Below are 25,986 nucleotides of genomic sequence, written 5' to 3'. Positions count from 1 at the left end.
TTGATAGAAATTATTTATACTGTAGTGGCAAAATTTGAAGGCCACTTAAAGAACAAACAAACTTTGGTCTAATAATAAAATTGGTTGTAACAAGTATCTTTTTGGTGGGTTACTTTGGGACAACACACTAACGAATTAAAACAATGGTACCTTGAATCAAGTCATTGTCACAATTATAAATATATGTAATTAATCTGGAAAAAACTGAAAGACACTGTTTGGTTGAGCTTCTGTACTATTATTAAGTTTTCGTTTTGCTCTTTACTAAAAACGTGAATTGTCGACGAAATACATAAGTCAGACTATTGAAATTTTTATAAATTCTGTTTATATTCTTCCTCCTCCTTAACTTTAGAGTGCAAAAAATTATTTGAAACAAAAAGATGGTAAATTTCAAAATATAGGAATAACAAAATCACATTCTTCATTAAAACAAAAGACAAGTATTCTCTTTTTTTATTAAAATCGGCATTTGTTATTCTTTTTCTTTATTAAATAAACTAATTTTAATAGTTAGATAAAAACAAAGGCAATATCACTTTTTTGTAGCAACCAATTATAACTATGTATAACCGGTAAGATATAATTGTAAGTTTAAAAACTTTTTTTTTTCTCTCTTCTTAGAGAGCAGTCAGCTGACGTGGCTGAGAAAAAAAATAACTTTAATATTATAACTATATTTTATCGGTAAGATATAATTGTAATTTTAAAAGTTTCTTTTTTCCTCTCTTCTTACAAAGCTGTCAATTGACGTGACGAAGAGAAAAAAAATAACTTTAATATTATAACTATATCTTACTGATAAGATATAGTTGTAATTAGTGGCATAAGAGGAAAAATTATACAACAAAATGAGAAGTCGGGGACCCTAAAACAAATTAAAGCAATACATGTTTAATATAAAATTTTAAACAACTAAAATATCAATTAATTTAGAGAAAAATATTTGTCCTTTTAAATGACATAACATATGTCCTTTCACTCTCACAAAGAGGTGAGACCCACACCTTTATATTTTTTGCTCCACTTTCTTTCCCCTTCATTTATCTCTTTCTCTCACTTAAAATAACACAACTTTACATCCTTTAAAATGACACACACTTTTTTCATAAATTTATCAGAGCCTTTATTGTCAAAAATAAAATGTTGGAAGTTATTAAATTTCTCTAATTAAAAAGAAATTGAGAGGAAGATAGGATAGAAATATCCCATTATACGTGTTGGACATGGCAAGATGCCAACTTTCACTAGAATGTTTGCTTTAGTTACAAAAAAGCAAGAAATTGTTCATTTCAAATTGTCCTTAGCAGTTGTTATCCGTATCCCTTTTCCATCAATGATAAACCCAAAGTCACGCAAATGAACACAAAGCAAATCATCAAATATTATTTTACTGAGTTGCAGTGCAATTTAATTGCAACACTAGTCAAAATGTCATTCTTCATCAAGTTTTTTATTTAAATACCACGCGAACAATGTTATTTTTCAATATGCCACGTGTGCAAGTTCGCTGAAAACTGTAGCAAACTCGGTTTAAGAGACAACATTTTGATTACCTGGGGAGAAGTAACGAGTATGACAATTTCTCACGTTCAGTTCTCCTTCTCAAGCCTCACGATCTGCAGCAACGCACCACGAACGGTCACAATTACGCTCTACGGTTGATCTTCCAGGCTATGACTCAAGGGGATCAGGGGGTCGTGTGGGCAACCGTTCAGATGAAAAACGTCTGTCTCTTTGGTGTGTTTCTGATGTCTGTAACCCTTGGAGGCACTAGAGATAAAAGAGAGTTTATATATCCTGCCCAATCCAAAACTAACCCTAAGTTTCATGGGTTAAAATTAGACTTTGGGCTCACTCTCACTAAAGCTATTGGGCTTAAGTGAAAAGAGCATACTAAACCCAACACGTGTCACGTTTCCAGTGGACACCAAGTACCAAGTTCGCTCATTGGGGAGCGAACTTGGTTGGAATGCATAATTTTTATGTATTGCAACCAAGTTTGCTATCACAGGTAGCGAATTTACTGTCCACAAAAAATGTGACACATCAGCAAACTGAGTTCGCTATAGTGTCCAACAAATTTGCACACGTGACATATTGAAAAATAACACTGTTCACGTGATATTTGGATAAAATTTTTGGTGAATAGTGATATTTTAATCATTGTTCCAATTTAATTTTGTGTTCAGACTTTGGTTCACTATATCATATGGGAAACATGAATTTGACAGATTATTTGCATAGTTTTAATGTTTTTGAACACGGAAATTTCTATTGTGCTATGGTTGTATCATTCATTGGATGCGACCCACCAATTAAAATGGGAGTGAGAAGATGTCAATTATACGAATGGGAAGTTAAAAAAACAAAATATTTCAAATGTCAAAAGCTAAATGGAAGTCGTACGTGCGTTGGTTGTATTGAAAAAGCGCTCCTTGAACACAACGTCATCCTTGTCTCACATCACACTAATATAACACTACATATAACTTTTTCTCACTCTCAGTTTTCATCAATAATTTGAACTGAGAATCCAAGGTCTGCTATGCTTTGCTTTTGGGTGACACCTCACACCTTCATCTCAAGCTGTGGCGAATAACCATACAAATTCACTAGTACTAGAGTCCGTTTGGTACACGAGATTTTTGGAGATTTTCGAAAAATTAAATTTTTCTAAATTTTTAATTTTCAGATATTATCGTAAACTGAATGTAGCAATCATATTTTTAAAAATTAAGATTCCCGGATAAAAAAAAATTTCTCCTCTATCAAATGCGTCAAGATAAAGGTTGTCTGTTGTAATTAAGTGACTATGCTTTGGTAGACATGACTCAATCTGAATTTTAGTAGTTTTATTTAAATTCTCTTCTATTTTGTTAAAACTTACATGAACCAATTTATGCAATTGTGCATATTTATATAATTAATTAAAATTTTATGTATGTATTGATTTCTGTATTGAGTTTACTCATTTGTAATGTCTTGTCTTATGCAAAAACTGGATAAATTTTAGTGTTTATAAAATAATTTGTTGTGTAAATACTAATCATTAATCAAGAATATTAGCAATCCAAAGTCTAACTAGCCGAATTAGAGGTTCAATAAACCCCAAATCAGAACCTCAATATTGTTTGCATCTGTCATCACTATGTGAAGATTAAAGGCCAGACAAAGGCTAAATACATACCTTTGAGGATTTTGACTGTCATCCTACATCATTCTTTGTAGAGCAAGCGAGTAAATTATTTTAATCAGATATCCCTCTTTAGTTCATCATGTATATGAGTCAAAGTATGAGTGTAAACTTTCTAGAGCTTGCATGAATTGCCATTCTAACTTTCTACTCTTCTCTCTTTTCTCCTAATCCACCAAAGAAATTAATATGCTACCGTATTTTGTCAGAGTTTATACGAATCTTAATATGAAATTTAATAACTAAATATAAATAATCAATATTTAAGTACTGTAAAAAATGAAATTATATAATGATTTAATTTTAAAAAGTTGACACAAACATACATAATACGAATTTTTTTGTCGATACAAACAAACGCTAATACGAATTTTTTGTCGATACAAACAAACACTAATACGAATATGGGTCGAAACGAATGTGAAAAATCCATATTTCTTTTAGATTGTATTTGTGGGTTGTGTTGGAAATTATAATCTATTACTAATATTGTCATCCTTCCATATGCATATCATAAAAAAATGTGAATATTCAAGAATATATTTACTTATTTTTTTAAAATACGATCTTTAATTATAAAATAAGTGGAGGAAATTTTTTAATTATTTTTATTACATGAAATGATATTCTAAGGGGGTGGCATATCAAGACTAAACCCGCATTGTCATAGATTTTCACATGTCAAAAGTCATACCTAGCTACGCACTAGTTCAATTTTTAGGTTCTATATTCATCTTTCCGTGCATAATCGGTTATGGTTATCCAGGCAAAAGGGAGAATATACACAAGAAGATGCCCTCAATTTCATGGAATACATATAATTTTATTTATTATACTTTAAGTTAAATATAATTTTTATTTTATGAGTTTATATTTAATAAATCATTTTATCCGTATAGTTAGTATATTTTGATAATTGAGTTTTAATAATAAAAGAAAACTATTAAAAATAAATTTAGTCTAATTAATCCAAACAAATTCTAATTTGATTCGATTGGATTTACGTTTCAAGGGACACTAATTAAATAAAATCAATCAATTTTTTATTTTTATTTTCCAAATATAAAAAATCCATTATGCGAGTGCAAAAAGCACGTCACTATGGAGCGTCCATGAGTTATATTGTGGCTCTTTTGACTCATTTAGGGTCTTTGACACTCAATACACCTATTTGATATTGGATGAAAATATTTTACCGTTTGGAGGCATTTGGTTCCGGGGTGGGTCCAAGGAGTTTGAGAACCCCTTAGCGTAAAACATTTTATTTTTTTATTTTTTTTGTCAAACAGTTCTGCTGCCCAACCTCAGGGGAACTGTATGTATGAAATTCCCTCCTAATAGTCCAGCTGCCCTCCCCCCTTGGTACATAAGTATATGTTTTTAAAACAAATAGTTCTTCCCCCTTAGGCTTTGTTTGGGAAGAAAATTGGAGGGTATCCCCTTCCCTTGTTTGGGAGTCAAAAAAAAGGAATGGGAGGATAATGGAGGGTCAATGAGATATTTTTATCATTTTACCTTTTTTTTAGAATTAATATAATTATTATACTTTACAAATTAAATTAATTTAAATTTAAAATTTCTAAAAAAAATTATTTATGTACTTTTCACAACACCAAAAAAGATCATATTTTCGATGAGATTTCTACGTTGCAAACGATGAATTATCGGAATACTTTTCGTCGAAAAGCGACGGAATTTTTCAACCGATGAAAATTTTTACAAAAATAAATTTTCTATCGAAATTTTCGACGAAATTTAGTTTCCATCAAAAGTTTTGACGAAAATGATTTCCTCCATCAGATGTTTTAAACGAAAAAAGAATTCTCTCAAACATTTTGACTGAACGGTCCGTTCAAAATTTCGATGGAAATGTGTTCTGATAAAAATTTTCACATAAATTGTTTTGTTAAAAATTTTGAGAGAAATGTTTCATTCAAACTTTCGACAAAATTTAGATTTTGTAAAGAATTTTGACAAAACATTTTTTCTGTCAAAATTTTTTGTCGAAATATTTTCCGTAAAAAAATTTTACAAAAATATTTTCTGTCAAATTTTTTTGACAGAAATGCGTTCCATTGAAAATTTTGATTAAAATATTTTTTATCAAACAACTTGACAGAAATATTTTTCGTCGAAAATTTTCGATGGAAACGTATTTCGTTAAAAATTTCGACAGAAATTTTTTTTGCCAAAAAGTTTAACGAAAATATTTTCGTCGAAAACTTTCGGCAAAATTTAAATTCAGTTAAGAATTTTGATGAAATTTTTTTCGTCAACAATTTTTGATAGAAATGTGTTTTGTTAAAAATTTTGATGAAAATATTTTTCGTCAAAAATTTCGATGAATATGTTTTTTAGTGAAATATTTTGGCAAAATTTAGATTGCGTAAAGAATTTTGACAAAAAAAAAATTCGTCAATTTTTTTTTTACAGAAATAACTTTTGTCACAAATTTTGATGGAAATATTTTTTCGCAAAATTTCGAGGGAAATATTTTTCGTAAAAAAATTTGACGTAATTGTTTTACGTCGAAACTTTTCGATGGAAATGTGTTTCATCAAAATTTTGGACGGAAATATTTTCGTTAAAAGTTTCGACGAAATTTAGATTCTATCAATAATTTTGACTGAATTTTTTTTTCCTACAAAATTTATGTTAGTGATTTTGGAAAAATCTGGTTCCGTCTCTAATTTTATCTTTAGTTTTGACGGAAATTTTTTGACGTATATGATTTTCATCAAAAATTTCATCACTATTTTTTATGAAATGTTTTTCGTCAATAAATTCTGTCGGTATTTGAGACTTTTCTAATAATATCGCATTTAAAAATGATTCACAATTATGTAGTTTTAATATTTTTATGCTAAGAGTAGAAAAGTAATTTTTAATATTTTTCCCCTCAAACCCTCCAAATTGGGGGAACTTTAATTTTAAGAAGAAGGAGGATTTTGGAGGGTTTATTAAAAATCTCCAAACTCTTCTCCTCCTTTTTTTAAACTCACAAACAAGGGAATGACTTTCTAAAACCCTCCTTACCCTCCTAAAACCAACTCCAAACAAGCCTTAGGAACTCTTTATTTATTTTTTTTCCGAAAAATAAAGTACCCCTAGAGACCTATAATTCTGTTACTCCATCCAGGTAACCTTTGAACGGTGTCTAGATTACGTAAATAATACATAATTATCGTGAGGATTGGGATGAAGATGTCTTTTAAATGAATCATCGTATGTTATCCCTAAATAATAATAATAATAATGTAAATAATGTTATTAACATGCTATAAAAAATTAACACAAAAGAATTAATTTGAAAAATTATAACAACTATTCACTAGTTAAAAGAAGGCTTTATGTTTACCAAAAAAAAAAAAAGGCTTTAATGTTTCTACAGTGAATGTAGATAAATTATTTACATTCACTCCCAAAATGACATTTTTTTTGGGTTAAAAGATTAAAAAATTATAATAATAAAAACTATTATAACCCTAAAATAAATTATAATTACAAAAATACGTTAATTTTTGCCTCAAAACAACGTCGTTTAAGGCTCTATAGATAACTTAACTACATTGACCGCAGAAAAAATGAATCCATTAAAAGAAACCCCAAATGTTAATCACAAATTAGTTATTCTAGATTACATTAATAAAATACTAAAAGTACTCATTAATCACTAAGCATTGTGATTTTTTTTTCATATACTTTTTTTCATATAATTAATTGCACTTTCCTATGTTAGGTTAACACAAAAGAATTAATTAATAAAATTATAACAACTATTCACAAATTAAAAGAAGCCCTGAGTAAATTACCAAAAAAAAAAATACCCATAAACCCACGGCCCACGGCCCAATGTGAAGACCTACTCATTCCCTCTTCGTTGTATATGAGATATCCTCTGATATAGGGTTTCAAAAATCCTAAGGCTTTGGGAGTTGATTTTTGGAGGGAAGGGGAGGGTTTTGTTAATCCCTTCCTCTATTTGTGAGTTTAAAAAAATGGGGGAAGGGAATTGGAGAATTTGGCAAAATCCTTCGAAACCTTGCTCATCCTTAAAATTAAAGTGTCCCCAATTTGGAGGGTTTAAGGGGAAAAATATTGAAAATTACTTATTTAACCTTAGCATTAAAATGTGAAAACTACATAAATATGAATAGTTTTTAAATATGACATCATTAGAAAAGTCTCAAATACCGAAAGAATTTATCGACCAAAAAATATTTCATCTAAAATAGTGATGAATTTTTTGACGAAAATCAAATTACGTCGAAAATAGAGACGAAAAAAGATTTGGCCATAATAACTGACATAAATATTTTTCGAAAAAAAATCAGTCAAAATTCTTAATAGAATCTAAATTCCGTTGAAACTTTCAATGGAAATATTTTCGTCAAACTTTTCAAGGAAAAAAATTTCGTAAGTTTTCGACCGAAAACAATTCCTTAAAATTTATTGTCGAAAAACATTCTCGTTAAATTTTTTTAAGGAAAATATTTCCGTTAACATTTTCAACAGAAAATATTTCCGTCAAAATTTTCAACGGAAAACATTTCCGACGAAAATTTTCGATGAAAAATATTTTCGTAAAATTTTGCGACGAAAAATATTTTTGTAAAAAATTCTGACAAAAAATTGTGTCAAATTTTTTTACAGAATCTAAATTGTGTCAAAATATTTGACAAAAAAGCATATTCGTCGAAATTTTCGATGAAGAATATTTTACTCAAAATTTTTAACGAAACACATTTCCATTGAAAATTTTCGTAAAATATTTTGATGAAAAATATTTCTCTAAAGATTTTTGATGAAAAAAATTCGTCAAAATTCTTACAGAATCTAAATTACGTCAAAAGTTTTCAGCAAAAATATTTTCATCATACTTTTTGACAAAAAAAATTCATCGCAATTTTCAAAGAAACACATTTCCCTCGAAAATTTTCTTTGGAAAGTATTTCTTGAAAAATATTCGATAAAAAATATTTCTATCAAAATTTTCAACGGAAAACATTTTTCGTAAATTTTTTTGACAAAAAACATATTTGTATAAAATTTTGACAAAAAAAATATTCCGTAAAAATTCTTTACGGAATCTAAATTCCGTAGAAAGTTTCACAAAAACATTTCTCTCAAAATTTTTGATAAAAAAATTTTCGTCGAAATTTTTACTGGGACACATTTTCATCAAAAAATTTGGACGGAATTCTTTTTTCCGTCAAAATTTTGGATGAAATTTTTGTCGTTGAAAATATTTAACAATCGTTTTCTTCAAAACTTTTGACGGAAACTAATTTCCATCGTAAATTTTGACAGAAAATTTATTTTTGTAAAAAATTTCATCGGATAAAACTTCCGTCGTCTTTCGATGAAAAGTATTCCGACAAAAAAATAAATTTGATGAAATTTTTATCATTTACAACGTAGAATTTTTGTCAAAAATGTGATCATTTTTAGTAGTGTGAAAAATAGATAAATAATTTTGTTTAGAAATTTTAAATTTAATTTAATTTGTAAAATATAATAACTATATTAATTTTTAAAAAAGATTAAAATTGTAAAAATATCTCAATGACCCTTCAATTTCTCCCTTACCATTTTTTTAACTCCCAAACAAGGGAATGGAATACCCTTCAATTACCTTGAATCCCTTTCCTTTCCTTTCCTTGCGATCAAAATTTTTATATGAGAAGGGAATATGCAAAGGAATAGATACAAATGTAATAAACAGAATTTTATTAATTTTGTCCTTATTGTATTTTAATTTTCTCACATAACCTCGTTATCATATAAAAGAAGGAGAATATGTTTTTAATGAACAAGGCAATTTTATTTTATGCTTACACAAAAAATAAGTGAGATTTATTTTTATTTTTTTTCAAACTTTACCCCTTAGTGGGTTTCATCTTCTTCTTCTTTGTGTGGATGAGACTCTCATATAACATAAGACATATATTTCTTATAAAAGAATCCAAATCCTAAAAAGTGCTGTTTTATAAAGAAATATGCATGTCCATATTTTATTGTTATTTGAAGGGGCATTATGATATCAGCTTTTTTATTTTTTTGTGCACTGATATTAGCTCTTTTACTTCTTTGTGTAAATGTATTGTGAAGAAAGAATGAGTATATTTCAAGGTTCGTTTTTTGTGCAGTTACTGCAGATAAGTTATCTACAATAAGCCTAATATGACGTCGTTTTGGGACAGAAATCATTGTGTTTTGTAATTTTAATTTATTTCAGGGTTATTATAGTCTTTATAATTATAATTATTTAATTTTTCAATCCCAAAACGACGTCATTTTGGAAGTAAATACAGATAACTTATCTGCAGTAACTGCAAAAATATTATTCTGTATTTCAAATATTCGCCTCAAATGGGTAATAATTGATAGAGAACGTTATATTTACAACATATTTTCCTTTACAACTTCTTACAATCATATCTTAACCGTTGATTTCCGTCAATCAATGGTTAAGACTTTCGCAAATCAAATTTATTAATTAATTATTAATTCACAATAAATGACAACCGTTGATTCACGAAAATCAACAGTTAACATATGATTGTAAGAGTTTGTAAACTATTTGGATTGTAAATATAACTCCTCCCTTAATTAATTAATTTATATGTAACAAACTTCACATATTAGTTTGTTTTTTTTTTGGATTTTTAAAGAAAGTCATCAAGTTCGTTTGACAATAACTATGCATTTCAAAAGCTATTTTGTAGAAACAAGTGTGATATAAGTAAATAATATGTTTCAACGGTATTTCACATATTATCGTGTGAATCACCTATATTTTAAAATGAAGTTTTTTTTCTTTTTTTTGGAGTTACCCAACCCTAATTATCTCTTTGAGACGAGTTGGCTCCCTCCGATATCCTCACGAGCTTCGACTCTTTGAGCCGGCTATGGGACTAATCCGGAGTGCAGGGGAACAGTGATGGCTAAAGGTTCAGCCCCCTCCCCAAGAATGCATTCAGCGGGAATCGAACACATATCCAACCCCACTAACTCAGCGCCAAGTTACCAACTGAGCTGCAACCATTGGGTAATGAAGTTTTTTTCTTCAAGACGTATAATATTACTAAAAACAATTTTAAAAATATTATTAGATGATTAGAAAGTTAATCAAATATCTAGGGATCCTCTGAAAAAGTGGCATATTTTCAATGATACAAGAGTATTTATTTTATTTTTTAATTAAAAATAGAAAAAAAAGTGATTAGTAGGTTAAGTTGAGTTACATAGAGGGGAAAAAAACTAAACTAATGTAGGATACCCTTGTTGTAATATGTAATGTAACCATCAGTTAAAATTAGTGTAACATGGCAATCTCAAATGAAAGAGTGAAATTCTTTACCCTAAACGAAAGACAAGAAATAATTATGTAGTATAATTGTTACCACTTAAGATTAATCATGGATTACAAAGGTGTAATAGCCCACCTCGGAGAAAATTAAATAGAGGCAATATAAACAAAGGAGAGTTTATCTTGTAGTTGTGGCCATTTAAGCTGCACAAGTTGGTGCTTTTCTTCGAATTTTGGGCTTGACATTCGCACATTTAGCAGTTGCAATAGTTCCATTGAAACTCAAATCTATGTCACTGAGCTCCACAGTTTCACATGGCACACCACTGCTACAAACCAGAGCAACTCCTTCTTTAGTTGCAGAAGTTCCTCTAATGTTTTTGAAGGTGACTTTGCTTATCTTTACTTTTGATGGACTCTATACAATTGAAAACAAAAACCAAAAAAGAGTTAAAGAGATAAATTAATAATCTTTTCTAATGTTGGTTCATCAAGGTGATTAAGTCATGCATGCACACACATAGATAATAGATATATTACTATATTAGTAGCTTTTAGTTAGATACCTGTTTTTTGCACTGATTCCATGGGCAGTACTCTTGGTCTATAATTATAGGGTTCCTGACATTAACCATTATGATATCTTCAAAATGAAAATTTGACGCAATAGAAGTTACTGATGTACCGGGCCAAGTCTTGATCCTAACACCATTGTCAGTGTTTTTTAGCGTGCAATTCCTAACTATAAAATCCTCTACAGGCTCTTCATTTGGATATTTTCCTAGGCTTCCAACACTAATACCATGTCCAGGTCCACATGTCACATTTAAGACAGTGACTTGTCTGCTACCATCACCCAGAGAGATGCAATCATCGCCAGTGCCAATCTTGGAGTTAATAATGTTCACTTGAGTTGATCTTCCAACGTGAATTCCATCAGTATTAGGACTAGTTGCTGGTGCTTTGATGCTGAAGTTGTTAAATGTAATATTTTTGCACCCCAAAACATTTACATGAAAATTTTTGCTGTCCTTTGAAGTTATGTCCTTGATAACTGAATTTTTTATGAAACTAAAACCAAAATTCTGTGGGAAAAAAAAACACAATTTGTTAGGATATTAGATGAAAATGCACAAGTATACTATAGCTGCAACTAATATATATATTGAGAAATGAGTACTTTATTTACCATGGGAAGCATCTTGCAATTCTTGTTTTTTCCACAATCATTTTGATTCCAAGCCATTTTTTTACCTCGGCCATTAAAAGTTCCCCCACCGGATAAGGTTAAAAAATCAATATATTCAAATCTAACCCATTGATCATTTCCATTGAGGTGGTTTGGGTTTATTGGTGCTAGAATTGTCCCTTGAACCAGAACATTAATAGGAGCCTTGCAAGGACCTCTAAGAGTTATTTGTTTCAACTTGTATGTACCCCTAGGAACCACAATTTTGCTTGGAGTTGTCGATGCACATGCGTCTTTCCAAGCATGTTTCAAAGCCTTAAGAACAAACCAAATGGAAAATTATAAAAGGCATGACAAAAGATCCATCACATTACTCTTTTGATCACATAAAAGAACAGTGTTTTCAGTTGTTAAAACTTAGTATGATATTACCTCGGTTATATCTCCACGAGGTACTGCACCATATTTATTAACATGGAAGACGCCAGAATGTGCTGCTGTGACATAGGAAGCTAGCAAAAGAAACAAAGCTAATGTGGTCACACTTACTTTAACATCCATTTTTATCTTCCCTTGTTCACTATGCCTTAAACGAATGTGATGGAATGCTAATTTATAGAAATTATTTATACTGTAGTGGCAAAATTTGAAGGCCACTTAAAGAACAAACAAACTTTGGTCTAATAATAAAATTGGTTGTAACAAGTATCTTTTTGGTGGGTTGCTTTGGGACAACACACTAACGAATTAAAACAATGGTACCTTGAATCAAGCCATTATCACAATTATAAATATATGTAACCTGGAAAAAACTGAAAGACACTGTTTGGTTGAGCTTCTGTACTATTATTAAGTTTTCGTTTTGCTCTTTACTAAAAACGTGAATTGTTAATATCCAAAAAAAAAAAAAGAGCCTAAACCCAAAAAAAAAAACGTGAATTGTGGACGAAATACATAAGTCAGACTATTGAAATTTTTATAAATTCAGTTTATACTCTTCCTCCTCCTTAACTTTACAGTGCAAAAAATTATTTGCAACAAAAAGATGGTAAAATTTCAAAATATTGGAATAATAAAATCACATTCTTCAATAAAACAAAAGACAAGTATTCTCTTTTTTTATTAAAATCGGCATTTGATATTCTTTTTCTTTATTAAATAAACTAATTTCAATAGCTAGGTAAAAACAAAGGCAAAATCACTTTTTTTTTGCAGCAACCAATTATAACTATATCTTATCAGTAAGACATAGTTATAATTTTAAAAGTTTTTTCTTTCTTTCTTCTCAGAAAGCTGATGTGACAGAAAAAAAAAATAACTTTAATATTATAATTATGTCTTACTGGTAAGACAGTTGTAATTTTAAAAGCTACTTTTTTCCTCTCTTCTTAGAAAGTTGTCAGCTCACGTAGAGAGAAAAAAAATAACTTTTAAAAAAAAAATAACTTTTAATATTATAACTATATCTTACTAGTAAGATATAGTTGTAATTGGTGGCATAAGAGGAAAAATTTTGCAATAACATGAGAAGTTGGGGACCCAGAAACAAATTAAAGCAATAAATGTTTAATATAAAATTTTAAACAACTAAAATATCAATAAATTTATCAGAGGCCTTTATTGTCAAAAATAAAATGTTGGAAGTTACTAAATTTCTCTAATTAAAAAGAAATTGAGAGGAAGATAGAATAGAAATATCCCATAATACGTGTTGGACATGGCAAGATACCAACTTTCACTAGAATGTTTGCATTAGTTACAAAAAAACAAGAAATTGTTCATTTCAAATTGTCCTTAGCAGTTGTTTATCCGTATCCCTTTTCCATCAATGATAAACCCAACGTCACGCAAATGAACACACAGCAAATCATCAAATACTATTTTACTGAGTTATAGTGCAATTTAATTTTGTGTTCAGACTTTGGTTCACTATATCATATGGGAAACATGGATTTGACAGATTATTTGCATAGTTTTATACAACTTAGAGCAGAGGCAATGTCCTTGAACACAACGTCATCCTTGTCTCACATCACACCAATATAACACTACATATAACTTTTTCTCACTCTTAGTTTTCATCAATAATTTGAACTGAGAATCCAAGGTCTGCTACGCTTTGCTTTTGGGTGACACCTCACACCTCAATCTCAAGCTGTGGCGAATAACCATACAAATTCACTCAAGGTAAAGATTGTAAGTTGTAATTAAGTGACTATGCTTTGGTAGACATGACTCAATCTGAATGTTAGTAGTTTTATTTAAATTCTCTTCTATTTTGTTAAAACTTCTATGAACCAATTATGCAATTGTGCATATTTATATAATTAATTAAAATTTTATGTATGTATTGATTTCTGTATTGAGTGTACTCATTTGTAATGTCTTGTCTTGTGCAAAAATTGGATAAATTTTAGTGTTTATAAAATAGGAGAAGATTATATTTACAAACTTTTTGTTTACAAATTCTTACAAACTACACTATGTCTGACCGGTCATACTTCAATCAAGAGTATATGACCGATCATACTTAGTGTAATTTGTAAAAAAAAATTGTAAACGGATCATTCTCCTATAAATATAAAATAATATGTTGTGCAAATACTAATCATTAATCAAGACTATTAGCAATCCAAAGTCTAACTAGCCGAATCAGAGGTCCAATAAACCCCAAATCAGTACCTCAAGATTGTTTGCATCTGTCATCACTATGTGAAGATAAAAGGCCAGACAAAGGCTAAATACCTTTGAGGATTTTGACTGTCATCCTACATCATTCTTTGTAGAGCAAGCAAGTAAATAATTTCAATCAGAAATCCCTCTTTAGTTCATCATGTATATGAGTCAAAGTGTGAGTGTAAACTTTCTAGAGCTTGCATGAATTGCCATCTATCAGGTTAGGCTGCATTTCTTGAATCCTTAACCCTTGTGTTACTGATCTCCTTTGTGGCTTGGTTCTACCAGAGACTGCTCTACAGAATTGATATATGTTCAACTGAGTCCTATTTTGACCTTTATTGCTTGCATTGGTCAAAACATTGGCAAAACTTTATTTCATGATTCTTCTGTGTGTTGCCATTTAACAAGTCAATTAAAAAGGTTGCTTGGTTGCAAGTGAATCCCTCAACTAAATTACAATGGACGAGGATGATATTTACACAAAAGATGGAACAGTAGATTATCTTGGAAATCCAGCTAACAAAAGGGAAACCGGAACCTGGAGAGCCTGCCCCTTTATTTTAGGTAACTACTGGGTATCTCCATTCTCCAGCTATGTTTTGTTGGTTAAGATATTAATTATGAAATACTTATCCAATTTACAGGAAATGAATGTTGTGAGAGATTGGCTTACTATGGGATGAGCACAAATCTTGTGGTTTACTTTAAGTACCATCTACATCAGCACAGTGCTACTGCTTCCAAGAATGTTGCGGATTGGGGTGGAACATGCTACATCACTCCATTGATTGGAGCATTTGTGGCTGATGCCTATCTTGGAAGATACTTGACCATTCTATGTTTTTCAATAGTTTATGTTATTGTGAGTGTGGTCTCTTCAATCTGTATTTGATTACTACCTTCCTGTTGAGATAGATAGAATCAATAATCATGTGTACAATCTGTTCTTGATTGATAAATGATAAACAATGCCTAAATAATCCTTTGTCTTCCTTCACACTCACAGGGAATGACACTCTTGACATTGTCTGCATTAGTTCCTGGTCTAAAACCAACTTGTTATGGACAAGATAATTGCTATGCTACTCGTGGACAGAGTGCAGTGTGCTTCGTAGCTCTTTACCTTATAGCTCTTGGCACTGGCGGGATCAAGCCTTGTGTTTCATCATTTGGTGCAGATCAGTTTGATGATGCAGACGCAGCGGAGAAGAAAAACAAGAGTTCTTTCTTCAACTGGTTCTATTTATCAATCAATATTGGTGCTCTCATAGCTGCTTCTCTCTTGGTCTGGATACAAGAACGTGTAAGTTGGGCATTGGGCTTTGGCATTCCAGCATTGGCAATGGCAATTGCTGTTGTGAGTTTCTTTTCAGGTACAAGGTTGTATCGAAATCAGAAGCCAGGAGGTAGCCCCCTCACTCGCATCTGTCAGGTGATAGTGGCATCTATAAGAAATTATCATGTTGAAGTACCAAATGATAAGTCTCTCTTATATGAGATTACAGACACACAAGAGTCTGCTATCCAAGGAAGCCGCAAGCTTGACCACTCAAATGGATTAAGGTAAACCAGTGGCAACTAACCCAAAACCTTAAGGTGATAGGTGATGATCTTTTTAATACTTTATATTTTATTCTCTAACACACCCCTTCACGCAAGAGTCCTTTGGGCTTGAAGCGTGGATATGTCCATTTTTGGTCTGTCTTGTGCTGCACAAGCCCATTTTTTTTGTCTTCCTTATGCTTTTCTTAATTCTACCTGAAAGTGGGGGGCGGTGAGGATTGAACTCGCAACCTTATGGTCACTTAAGCTCGGATACCATGTAAAGAACTTTGGGATACATCATCCCAAAAGCTAGCTCAAAGGGTGAGAGTACCCAAGAACTTATAAAGTCCACATTAGTTGCTCATACAACCAATGTGGGACTATATATCTCAACACGCCCCCTCACACAAGAGCCCATTGGGCTTGAAGAGTGGATGATGCAACAGGCCCAGCCTACCTGTGCTAAGAAATTCCACAAGAGAAAGTGGGGGACGGCAAGGTTTGAACCCGGGACATGAGGCTCTGATACCATGTAAAGAACCAATTCAACCCAAAAGTTTAAGCTATTGGGTAAGGCTACATTAATGGTTTTATATATCTAAGTTTTTGGGTTGAATTGGTTCTTTACATGGTATCAGAGCCTCGGTGTACCGGGTTCGATCCTCACCGCCCCCACTTTCTTTTCAAGTGGAATTTCTTTCTTCGCACATGTAGGTGGGCTTGTGCATTGTCCACCCTTCAAGCCCAGTGAGCTCTCGTGTGAGGAGGCGTGTTGAGATATATAAAACTGTTAATGTAGTCATACCCAATAGCTTAAGCTTTTGGGTTGAATTGGTTCTTTACAACAACAATTTTGGTGTTACACTTGATTTCTAAGCATGCTTTAGTCAACATTCATGCCATCTCACATGCTATACTATCAAATTGAAACAATCTTATTTATTTATAATCATTAGTCTTCCAAATGCTTCAGTGAGATTATAATTCTTGCAAATCAGGAAGTGTTTATTTCAACCTGTTAGACAATAGCATATTTTTGAAGGGAAAAAAAGAAGAAGGCAAGGCCATGTTACTTTATCTAGTTTATATTCACACTTTCTTCTTGTGTGTAACAGATTCTTTGACAAAGCAGCAGTGCTAGGAAATTCAGGTGATGTGAAAGACTCAGTAAACCCATGGAGACTTTGCACTGTGACTCAAGTGGAAGAGCTGAAAGCTATTATAAGATTGCTTCCAGTATGGGCCACTGGCATCATATTTGCCACTGTTTATAGTCAAATGAGCAACTACTTTGTGTTGCAGGGGGAAACAATGAATACTCATTTGGGAAAGTTTCAGATCCCACCGGCTTCTCTTTCTATCTTTGATACCCTCAGTGTCATCTTTTGGGTCCCAGTGTATGATCGGATCATAGTGCCAATAGCTAGAAAGTTCAGTGGCCACAAAAATGGCCTAACACAGCTCCAGAGAATGGGAATTGGCCTCTTCATATCCATATTTTCCATGATATACGCATTAACTTTGGAGCATATGAGGCTTAGAATGGTGAAAAGACACAATTATCAAGATCATGAGGAGATCCCCATGTCAATATTTTGGCAGGTTCCACCATATTTTATTATAGGATGTGCTGAAGTCTTCACATTCATTGGTCAGTTGGAGTTCTTCTATGAGCAAGCCCCTGATGCCATGAGAAGCCTGTGTTCTGCTCTCTCACTTCTCACAGTTGCACTTGGACAGTACTTGAGTTCTCTGCTTATAACAATTGTGACAAAGGTCACTACTAGGAATGGGAGTCCTGGATGGTTACCTGACAATCTAAATTATGGTCACCTTGATTATTTCTTCTGCCTATTGACAGTGCTAAGTGTACTGAATTTTATTGCTTTCCTTCTGGTGTCAAAATTGTACACATATAAAAGAACGGTTGGAACTCTCCGCTGAAAACTGTCCTAAATTGTACCATAGATGTTCAAATTATGCAGTTTTTATATGCCCTTTTAGTATCTTCTAAATGAGTGTCATCCTCTTGTGTTTGCAACAAGGTGGAGACATATACTATTATTATACAGCACGCTGCTGAACACAGAAAGTTTTCTTCCCAAGTCTTCCCACCTTGTATTACACTATAAACTATGGTCATACATACCCTTGAACCTTTCAAAAATTCAAAAATGTAAGGTCCTTATTATTACTTCTTACAAACATTGCCAGGTTATGTAAACATTCACAATATGTGTCACATCTTTATGCTTTCATTTGATATCTAAGATGTAACTCATGATGCAATGCAGGAATCAGAATCAATTATTGCCTGCATGATTTCTTGGAATAATCAAATAACACAAAGTTTCATCTTAGAAAGTTAAATCAATAAATTGTCATGAAATTTTTTTCTAATTTATCCTAACAAATAACTCATTCGCACAAGGCAGATTGACTCCAGGAGGTTCAGATAATAGGCAAGCAATTTGGATAACACATGCAACTTATTTAAAGGCTACCCTTCTTGTAACTGCTAGAGAAAAATATCTGTGATAAACCGAGTTCTTGTCCCCAACGTTTGTTACTTGAAAGCAAAGTGCTACAAACTTACAATTTAGAAAAGTAAATAATTTTGTTTGTGACAAGTGAACCCTCCCATAGGTAATGATGGATCGCTATATAAGAACGTACATAAATTTAACTTTCTTTTAAAATGCACAATTAACTTGCATCGTAAACAAACTTAGTGTGTATCATTTCTGGTACTTTTTTTGGCATAATTAGGTTGTTTGGATGAGATTTTTTTAGTCAAAAACTTATTTTTTTTAAATAAATAAAAAAGTATTTCTACTATAGAGTTCGTTTGGATGTCAACTTTAAAAAAAAACATAACTAACAAAAAAAAGTCAAAATTCTTTTTTTTTTTTTTTAACAAAATTTAAACTTCTAAATAAAACAGGAGTCAAAAATCATTTTTTTTTAAAAAAAAATAAAAATAATTTTAGCTTTTATAAAAAATACTTCTAAAATAAACAAGATAAAAAAAAAAATTTACAAGTCTATCCAAACGGTAGAAAAGCTTCGTTTAAAAAGCTATGAATTTGAACAAGGCATGAGAAGTCGAACTCAGACCCCACCTTTGGTGGGCTGGGCCTGATCTACACATCTCTTCTATTTTTATGATAAATTATATTAATACTTTTCTATGTATCCAAAAAAATTTATATTAGTTGTATAATTTTTTTTACCTCATATAAAGTGAAAAAAAAATTAACTGATAAACTTGATAAGTATATTCTTTCCTTAATGCCAATACCATTATCTTTTCTTTTTTCTTTTTTCTTTTGAGACATCAAGACTGTTATTATCTTTAGTTCATTCCGTGTATACATCGAAGTCTCAGATTCACTTTCGCAATGCCTCGAAAGCGCTTCGAGGGACAGGAACCCAAAACAGGTACCTTTCTACGTACCCCAGAAATATTAGAATTATACATAGCTTCACAATTTCTGGGTTAAACCATTTCTGTCATGATTTGCCGCGATCGTTGAAGAATCCAACCTTGCACACAAGGTGTTTGATGAAATGTTTCAGACAAGAAACTTTAATATTTAATCGAAGTTTTTGCATTTAATTTTTATTCCAATGCAGGTCTACAGTATGCCCAGTATTTCCTGAAGAAAGTAGGGTTGGGGAAAGATAACTACCACTTCTTGAAACATTATGGTAAGTCTTTACTTTACACCCACGTAATCTTTGCCCTGGCATGGTTATACAATGAGACATCACCACTGGGTTGGTGGTCGCTGAAGCCACGGCCAAAGGAAGAGTTGGAGTTAGCTCATTTGTACGAGCGCCGGAAGTTCCCATACCCCGGTGATGAAGAAGCAATGGAGGAGTTCATTGCAAAGGGTGGAATGATTGGAACATCAATTGGTCCTAAAGGGGTGATTGACTCTGATAAGGATGCATTAGATTATCAGAAGGAGCTGAAGAACAAGAAGTTCGAGCAGGAAGCTCAGAAACTGTGGATTAGGATGAGGAATGAGGTCATTGTTGAGCTTCAGGAGAAGGGCTTTGATGCGGAATGAGTGCTTTGATGATATATGAACTGTTTGTGCTGCTAAAGTAAGTACATAACATGTTGGGAAAATTATTCATGGTAGTAAATATTGAGTTCGCACTTTTCTGTGTTTGAATTTTATAATTTCAATAAATCATGGCAGACCCAAAAGACTAATCAGTATGTTGTTCTTTTTTTATGGATGGGTATGTATGTGTTGTGACTTGTGTATCTTCCCCAGCAATTTCCCTTGTTGCATTGGGCTTCTTTCTGTTTTCTTATTTTCATCTTTCCAAAATCCTAGCATTGGGTTGGGAGTGGAACAAATTATTGTCAAGTGGGTAATTGTTGCGTTTTAAAGCTTAAGAGCAGATTTGCTACGCATTATTCGTGGAATGATGAGTGTGTATTTGGATTAGGTTGTTTTCTGATTTCAAAAAAAAAAACAAAATCCATGGTAAAAAATGTTTTTGCTACAGATAAGTTATCTGCATTTATTCTCAAAATAACGTCGCTTTGGTATTGAAATCTTACAAAATTATAAATATAAAGACTATTATAATGCTGAAATAAATTAAAATTACAAAAATACCACAATTTTCGCCTTAAAACGACGTCGTATTAGACTTATTGCAAATAACTTATATGTAATAACTGCATAAAAAGCGAATCTATACTTTAAAGTTTAAGATTGTTACGAGATTTTAAGGTTGAACCCTTTTGTATGAATAGATTTAGGGAAAAGTGTCTATACATTTAAATTACACAACTTACATCCTTTCACTCTCACAAAGAGGTGGGACCCACAACTTTATTTTTTTTGTCAACTCTCTCTCTTCCTTTATCTATCTCTTTCTCTCTCTTAAAATGACACAACTTTACATCCTTCAAAATTATACACACTTTTCCCATAGATTTAATGGGAAGCCATGCATAAATGCTTTTATGAAGTTTAATTTCTGTATAAATTTATAAACACACTCAAACGTAATGGACATTTATTTATAGTTGTACTGAGAGACAAGACCAAAAAACAAAGGGTAAAATTCCTTTTTTCAGCCAAGAAAAAAAAACAAATGGTAAAATTCCTAATAAAAAGTATTAGGCTAGGGAAAGAGAATATTATGAAACATTCCGCACAAGACCTGTTAGGTGAATCCAAACCAGAAACTCCATCTCCCTGTGTAACAGTTTATGTTTAGCTGAATGATGGATTAAAGAAATTCCAAAGCTCCGATCTATTATGTATTTACACAGAAATTAAAGTCATAGGATCTGCTTCCTATTCCAAAGGACTTTCGTAGGCCAGATTTTCTAATATCCTATGGTATGGCCACAACATGAATCCTTGTATTTATTCTTGCCACAATATCATTGGAAGACTAGCTAAAAGTTCTAGCACTTCATGTAAAGCAATCGGAGTTTCAACCTACCAAGTACCAACGTTAACAGTTAGAAATCTTTTCTCTTCATGGTCAACATCTGAAGCATTATGGGTTTAAGTTATCAGCAAAACCTACGGCTATGTAGAAGAAAATATGAAGTCAGAAAGTAACTGCTTCAAAACCAACAGTCAGTCATCTACAAATATCCTGAATTAACTTTAATGGAAACTGACTGGATTATGGGCTCTGACCACAAGATACAATTTCAGAAGTTCACTGTTCGTGCTTCACAGAGACAGATAGATAGATATAGTGTATACCAAAATCAAATATTCACTTTTAACAGTACCAGAAAATGCAGAATCACCAGTGATCTACTTGACCTTGCCATAAAGTAAGATTCACAAAGTACGTACGAGTTTACGGCCAAATTTCCAACCCAAGCAACCTATAAATTTTAAGAGTAAAAGATATTTTGGTTAACTAAGCACCAAAATAGAGAGGGAGAGGATATTTTAGACGGATATAAGTTATACTCTCAATCTTAGTCATTGATTCCACTTGCACCTAATTGCTTAGGTGACTAATAAATTAAAGGGGGAATGATTTCTATAGTTGTTTGTGGCAGAAATCATCTCTTCTATCAGTGATACAAAAACAAGAGAGAGAAAAAAGAAAAAATGAGAGATAATAGAAGGGAATGAGTCAGTGGAAGAAAGAATTTTTCTGCTTTTGAAGCATAAATGATTTTCCCTAAATTAAAACCATTAGTTGATTTACGTACATCTAACGATTAAGATTGGGTGAAAAATTCTTATTCTTACTCCTGTATAAAATGATCCTCCTCCAAATCCAAATATGATATGACAATGGAGGTAAACTAAATTCTCAAACTCCCATCCCCAATTGCAAGCCAACAAGATGAGTAAACTGACAGAATTTGGTTACCAATCTTTCAACATTAGAGTCAATAGATGTGCTTCAAAATATTCAAGGTACCAACAGAAAGCAGAACCGACGATAAATTTTTGGTTGAAAAAAGCAACAGATCCACAAAAGATTATAAAACAGTAGAAATAGCTAAAACTGTACTTTTTTCCCTCTCTTTTTTTCTAATAAATAGTAATCCGCTTTTCTGTAGTAGCAGAAAAATAGTAAAACTCCAAATAGAGTCCCTGGACAATGAAACATGCAGATTCAATTGTTCATAAGCTCTTGCTGAACAAGCAATTAACCATCAATGAGTAATGACTAGCTTAAAATTCATAAATCATTCTTCCCTTGCCTATGATTGCTTGCAAGCCCCAATCGACAGTCAAAATACTAAATAAGTACAATTGTAGCTGCTGCCAACGAAGCAGAGACCTTGATATCAGTGATTCTTGACTTTAAAGAGACTTTCTTACTTACAGAACCTGTACAATCTCTACAACTAAGAATGAAGTATTATTAATGGAAGGTTTTGTTGTGTTCTTTCAGAAAGCAAGTTGACACATCTGCAGGGACAAATCCAAGACTCCAAGTGGGTGACAATGGGGGCAAATGTCCCCACTCTATTAAAAAAAAAAAACAACTTATTACCGTAGTAGTGATTGACCATTTTTGTCCCCATTTTGTTTCAAAATTTTCCCCCAACATCATGAGTGTTTGTACATTCTAAAGAGAATTTGAAATCCACCTATCTTTACTACACTTGCCCCCCACTACCAAAAACTTTTGGGTCCGTCACTACACCTCCGCATACTTTGACATAGGAGAAAGGCTATTCAAAAATCTGTTTTTGATTTATGCAATTTCAGTTATTAACTACATAACTATACAATGTTGCCCTTCAATAGTGTTCCTATACCAATTAAATAGCTGCCCGGTAATTCTCATGACCATACCTTACTGTTACATCAAGAACTCGGACGTACCCACAACTTTTTTAAGAAAATTTCAAGATTATAACAGAAATAACAGCATATATGTCATTAAGTATCGAATTTCTAAGTTCAGGATAAAGCAAAAACCCACATATTTAAAAGAGAAATGTAGATTCTGAATCTGAATAATTGAGGAAAGTTTACACTTCACAATTTGTAGTCCATGCATCTACAACAACTAACGGCATAGCTGAATCAGAGATTGGGAGGTAAAGCTTACTGTCTGGTATGTTAATAAAGCATGAGAATTACGCTGAGCCTTTCTTTCTGCATTTAGAGAGATACCTTCATCTTGCCCAGTATGAAGTAAAAAGTCATTGCCGCACATGAGGCAGCAAATTACCAGTTCATAGACATTTCATCAAGAAAATTTAAAATCATTAAATAATATATATATCCTTGGAATAAATTCTAGTAAAATCAAGTGTTACTCCTAGGACAGTAGCAAACTTGCAATCAGAAATCCACCATATGAACAGCATCAAGGAAATAATACTTTATTTCTAATACCAACATCATTAGTAAAATTGCAACCAGAATCAGACAACGTGATGTACTGCATCTCATGGACAACAGCAATTACATTTATATATGTTTTTACAACCAGATATACTTTCAACAGTTAATACAGCTTTACAAGACACTTCTGGCTATTGGATGCAAATCCTTAAAGCTACTCTTTCCAGACTTGCTTCTTCTATAGCTCTTCAACGGTGTCAAATAGAACCTTAACAAGCCAGTGTCAAGCTTATTTGGTGAATACCTAAAACTCCGGTTCCTTTGAAGCATAAAATCTTGTCTTCCATTCAAAACATTTTCTTTGGTCTCAGGAGCCCCCAAGCCGTTGACCAAACCTGCCATCCTACAAGGGTTTCTACAGCTAACACTATAGCTACGAATAAGCTTCTGGCTAACAGACTCGCTTGCTTGTACATTAACTACCCTCCTCAGCTTTTGCCAAGACTCTTCTTCTCCAAACTTATCTTCCCTTCTCTGTACTAAACCCAACTTATTCAACACTATGCGCCACTTTTGTAACTTCTTGAAACCCTTTTGAGTAACCCCATTGGCAACACCAGAAGCAACCTTGGAAGAAGATCCCAGCACACAATCAGACTGAACATCACTTGAAGGTTTCATATCACTATCCCTAAAATCATTCTCAGTAATCAGCAACTTCGCCCCATAGAACAACTCTGTGGTGGCAGGAGACACCTTTGCATTAGATATCATTTTCAATTCATCAACCTCTCCAATAGATTGTCTCCTATGAGGATTTGATCTATCAATATCAAAACTTCTCCTACGCCTCTGCCAAGACAGAGAATCCGAATAGTAATCTTTGGTCTGAGATGATCCACCAGGGCTAATAGATCTATGCTCTTGTGCATTTTCCAAACCCACATTATTACTATTACTCTCTTCAACCAAAACCCTATCATCAGTGGCATCCTCCAGAACTGAAACCATAGGGGAAAGGCTAGCACATGCTTTACCAATCAAACATCCATCCCAAGAAGCTCGAGGACAATCCACTGAGATTCTACATGAATCAATCTCCATCGAAAACCTTGGATCAGTATCACAAGATCTTCTCCCAATCTCAGATTGAGTCTCCCTCAATGACCTCGCTTCCGGCTTCTCAACACTTCCGTTAACGTAACCGTGACGGTTGTTCTTCAACTTGTGTTTCCGTTTCCATTTCCTGAATTTCTCGCTGAAAACAGTAGCTGCTTCACAAATAGTACTCCTCAAGTCTCTCCCTGCATTTTTCTTACTCTGCAACTCGAGATCTATGAACTCCCTCATCGTCTTCGTTTCTTCTTCATCCACTTCGTCCATTCCCTCACAAACCCTAACCGCTGCTTCGTTCTCATTAACGTGCTCCACCTCTTCCTCCCCGGTTTCCACATCAAGATTCAGCTTCCGGTTACGGCTTTTCCTCTCGTCGTCGAGGCTGAAGAGATCCGAAAGCGTGTTCCGAGGTCGGACCTCGCAGGAGCGGCGGCGGGGCTCGGATGCGGAGGCAACGGAAGGGTCGCCTCTGCCGGAGCAAGATTTGGTGCGGCGGAGGTCAGGCGGGGGAGTGGAGTCATCATGAGAGTCGATTCCGGCGAGGCGTTCGCGGAGGCAGGAGGCGCAGAAGCCGGTGATGGGAATGGTGGGGTGACGGTGACAGGTGGAGAGGCGGTGGCGGTGACGGTGAGATTTGGAAGTCATGAGTAGAAGAAAATTAAAAGAACAAGTTGGGTGGGTATCAGTGTGGGCATGTTATGGTGAAACAAAGATAGGAATGTGGCAGAGGGAAGAGAGGACACACATAATAAGTAACCACAAAGCACTACACAACCATGGAAGCATGTATGATATTGACATTAATTACCAAATGCAAATAGAATCAAACCGCTTTAATACTTTTTTTTCTCTCATCTTTTATCACTATTTATTTGTTTATAAACAGTTAAAATCTTTTTTTTTTTTTTTTTGTTATACAGTTAAAATCTTTTACTATGATATGATGATGTTACATCACATGTAAAATAATATATTTCCTGTAAGCCACAGATAGACTCAAACCTCATGTCAAGAATAGTTATATTATTTGATTTTGCGGTTTCTTTTTTCCGTAGTAAATGAAAGAAAAATTATGTATATTGAGCTTAAAAGCATGTTATTTTAGGACAAAAATTAAGATATTTTTATAATT

The 25,986-nt window shown here is 32.7% G+C and overlaps 4 protein-coding genes across 4 annotated transcripts; 2 read left to right on the top strand and 2 right to left on the bottom strand.

The window, feature by feature from the left end:
- Nucleotides 1–10,707: 10,707 nt before the first annotated feature.
- On the bottom strand, nt 10,708–12,258 carry LOC133292762 (polygalacturonase-like). Its single transcript, XM_061491217.1, has 4 exons — nt 12,130–12,258; nt 11,698–12,012; nt 11,075–11,593; nt 10,708–10,926 (listed from the first exon to the last, which is right to left on the bottom strand). The coding sequence occupies exons 1-4, from the start codon at nt 12,256–12,258 to the stop codon at nt 10,708–10,710; spliced, it is 1,182 nt and encodes a 393-aa protein (XP_061347201.1).
- A 2,576-nt stretch (nt 12,259–14,834) lies between these two features.
- On the top strand, nt 14,835–17,865 carry LOC133292761 (protein NRT1/ PTR FAMILY 8.1-like). Its single transcript, XM_061491216.1, has 4 exons — nt 14,835–14,940; nt 15,021–15,238; nt 15,383–15,939; nt 17,037–17,865. Exons 1-4 carry the CDS (start codon nt 14,835–14,837, stop codon nt 17,863–17,865), a joined length of 1,710 nt encoding a protein of 569 aa, XP_061347200.1.
- A 1,363-nt stretch (nt 17,866–19,228) lies between these two features.
- On the top strand, nt 19,229–20,278 carry LOC133292775 (uncharacterized). Its single transcript, XM_061491233.1, has 2 exons — nt 19,229–19,362; nt 19,558–20,278. Exons 1-2 carry the CDS (start codon nt 19,323–19,325, stop codon nt 19,995–19,997), a joined length of 480 nt encoding a protein of 159 aa, XP_061347217.1. The 5' UTR covers nt 19,229–19,322; the 3' UTR covers nt 19,998–20,278.
- Nucleotides 20,279–23,816: 3,538 nt separating this feature from the next.
- LOC133292756 (protein OCTOPUS-like) lies at nt 23,817–25,594 on the bottom strand. Its single transcript, XM_061491209.1, has one exon. It carries the CDS (start codon nt 25,497–25,499, stop codon nt 23,913–23,915), a length of 1,587 nt encoding a protein of 528 aa, XP_061347193.1. The 5' UTR covers nt 25,500–25,594; the 3' UTR covers nt 23,817–23,912.
- Nucleotides 25,595–25,986: the final 392 nt, after the last annotated feature.

This window comes from Gastrolobium bilobum, unplaced genomic scaffold (assembly GCF_033153095.1).
Source record: "Gastrolobium bilobum isolate Gb01-03AN ecotype WA unplaced genomic scaffold, APGP_CSIRO_Gbil_v1 utg6105, whole genome shotgun sequence".
In the NCBI taxonomy this organism is placed as follows: Eukaryota; Viridiplantae; Streptophyta; class Magnoliopsida; order Fabales; family Fabaceae; genus Gastrolobium; species Gastrolobium bilobum.
This window is presented reverse-complemented; position numbering and strand designations above follow the sequence as displayed.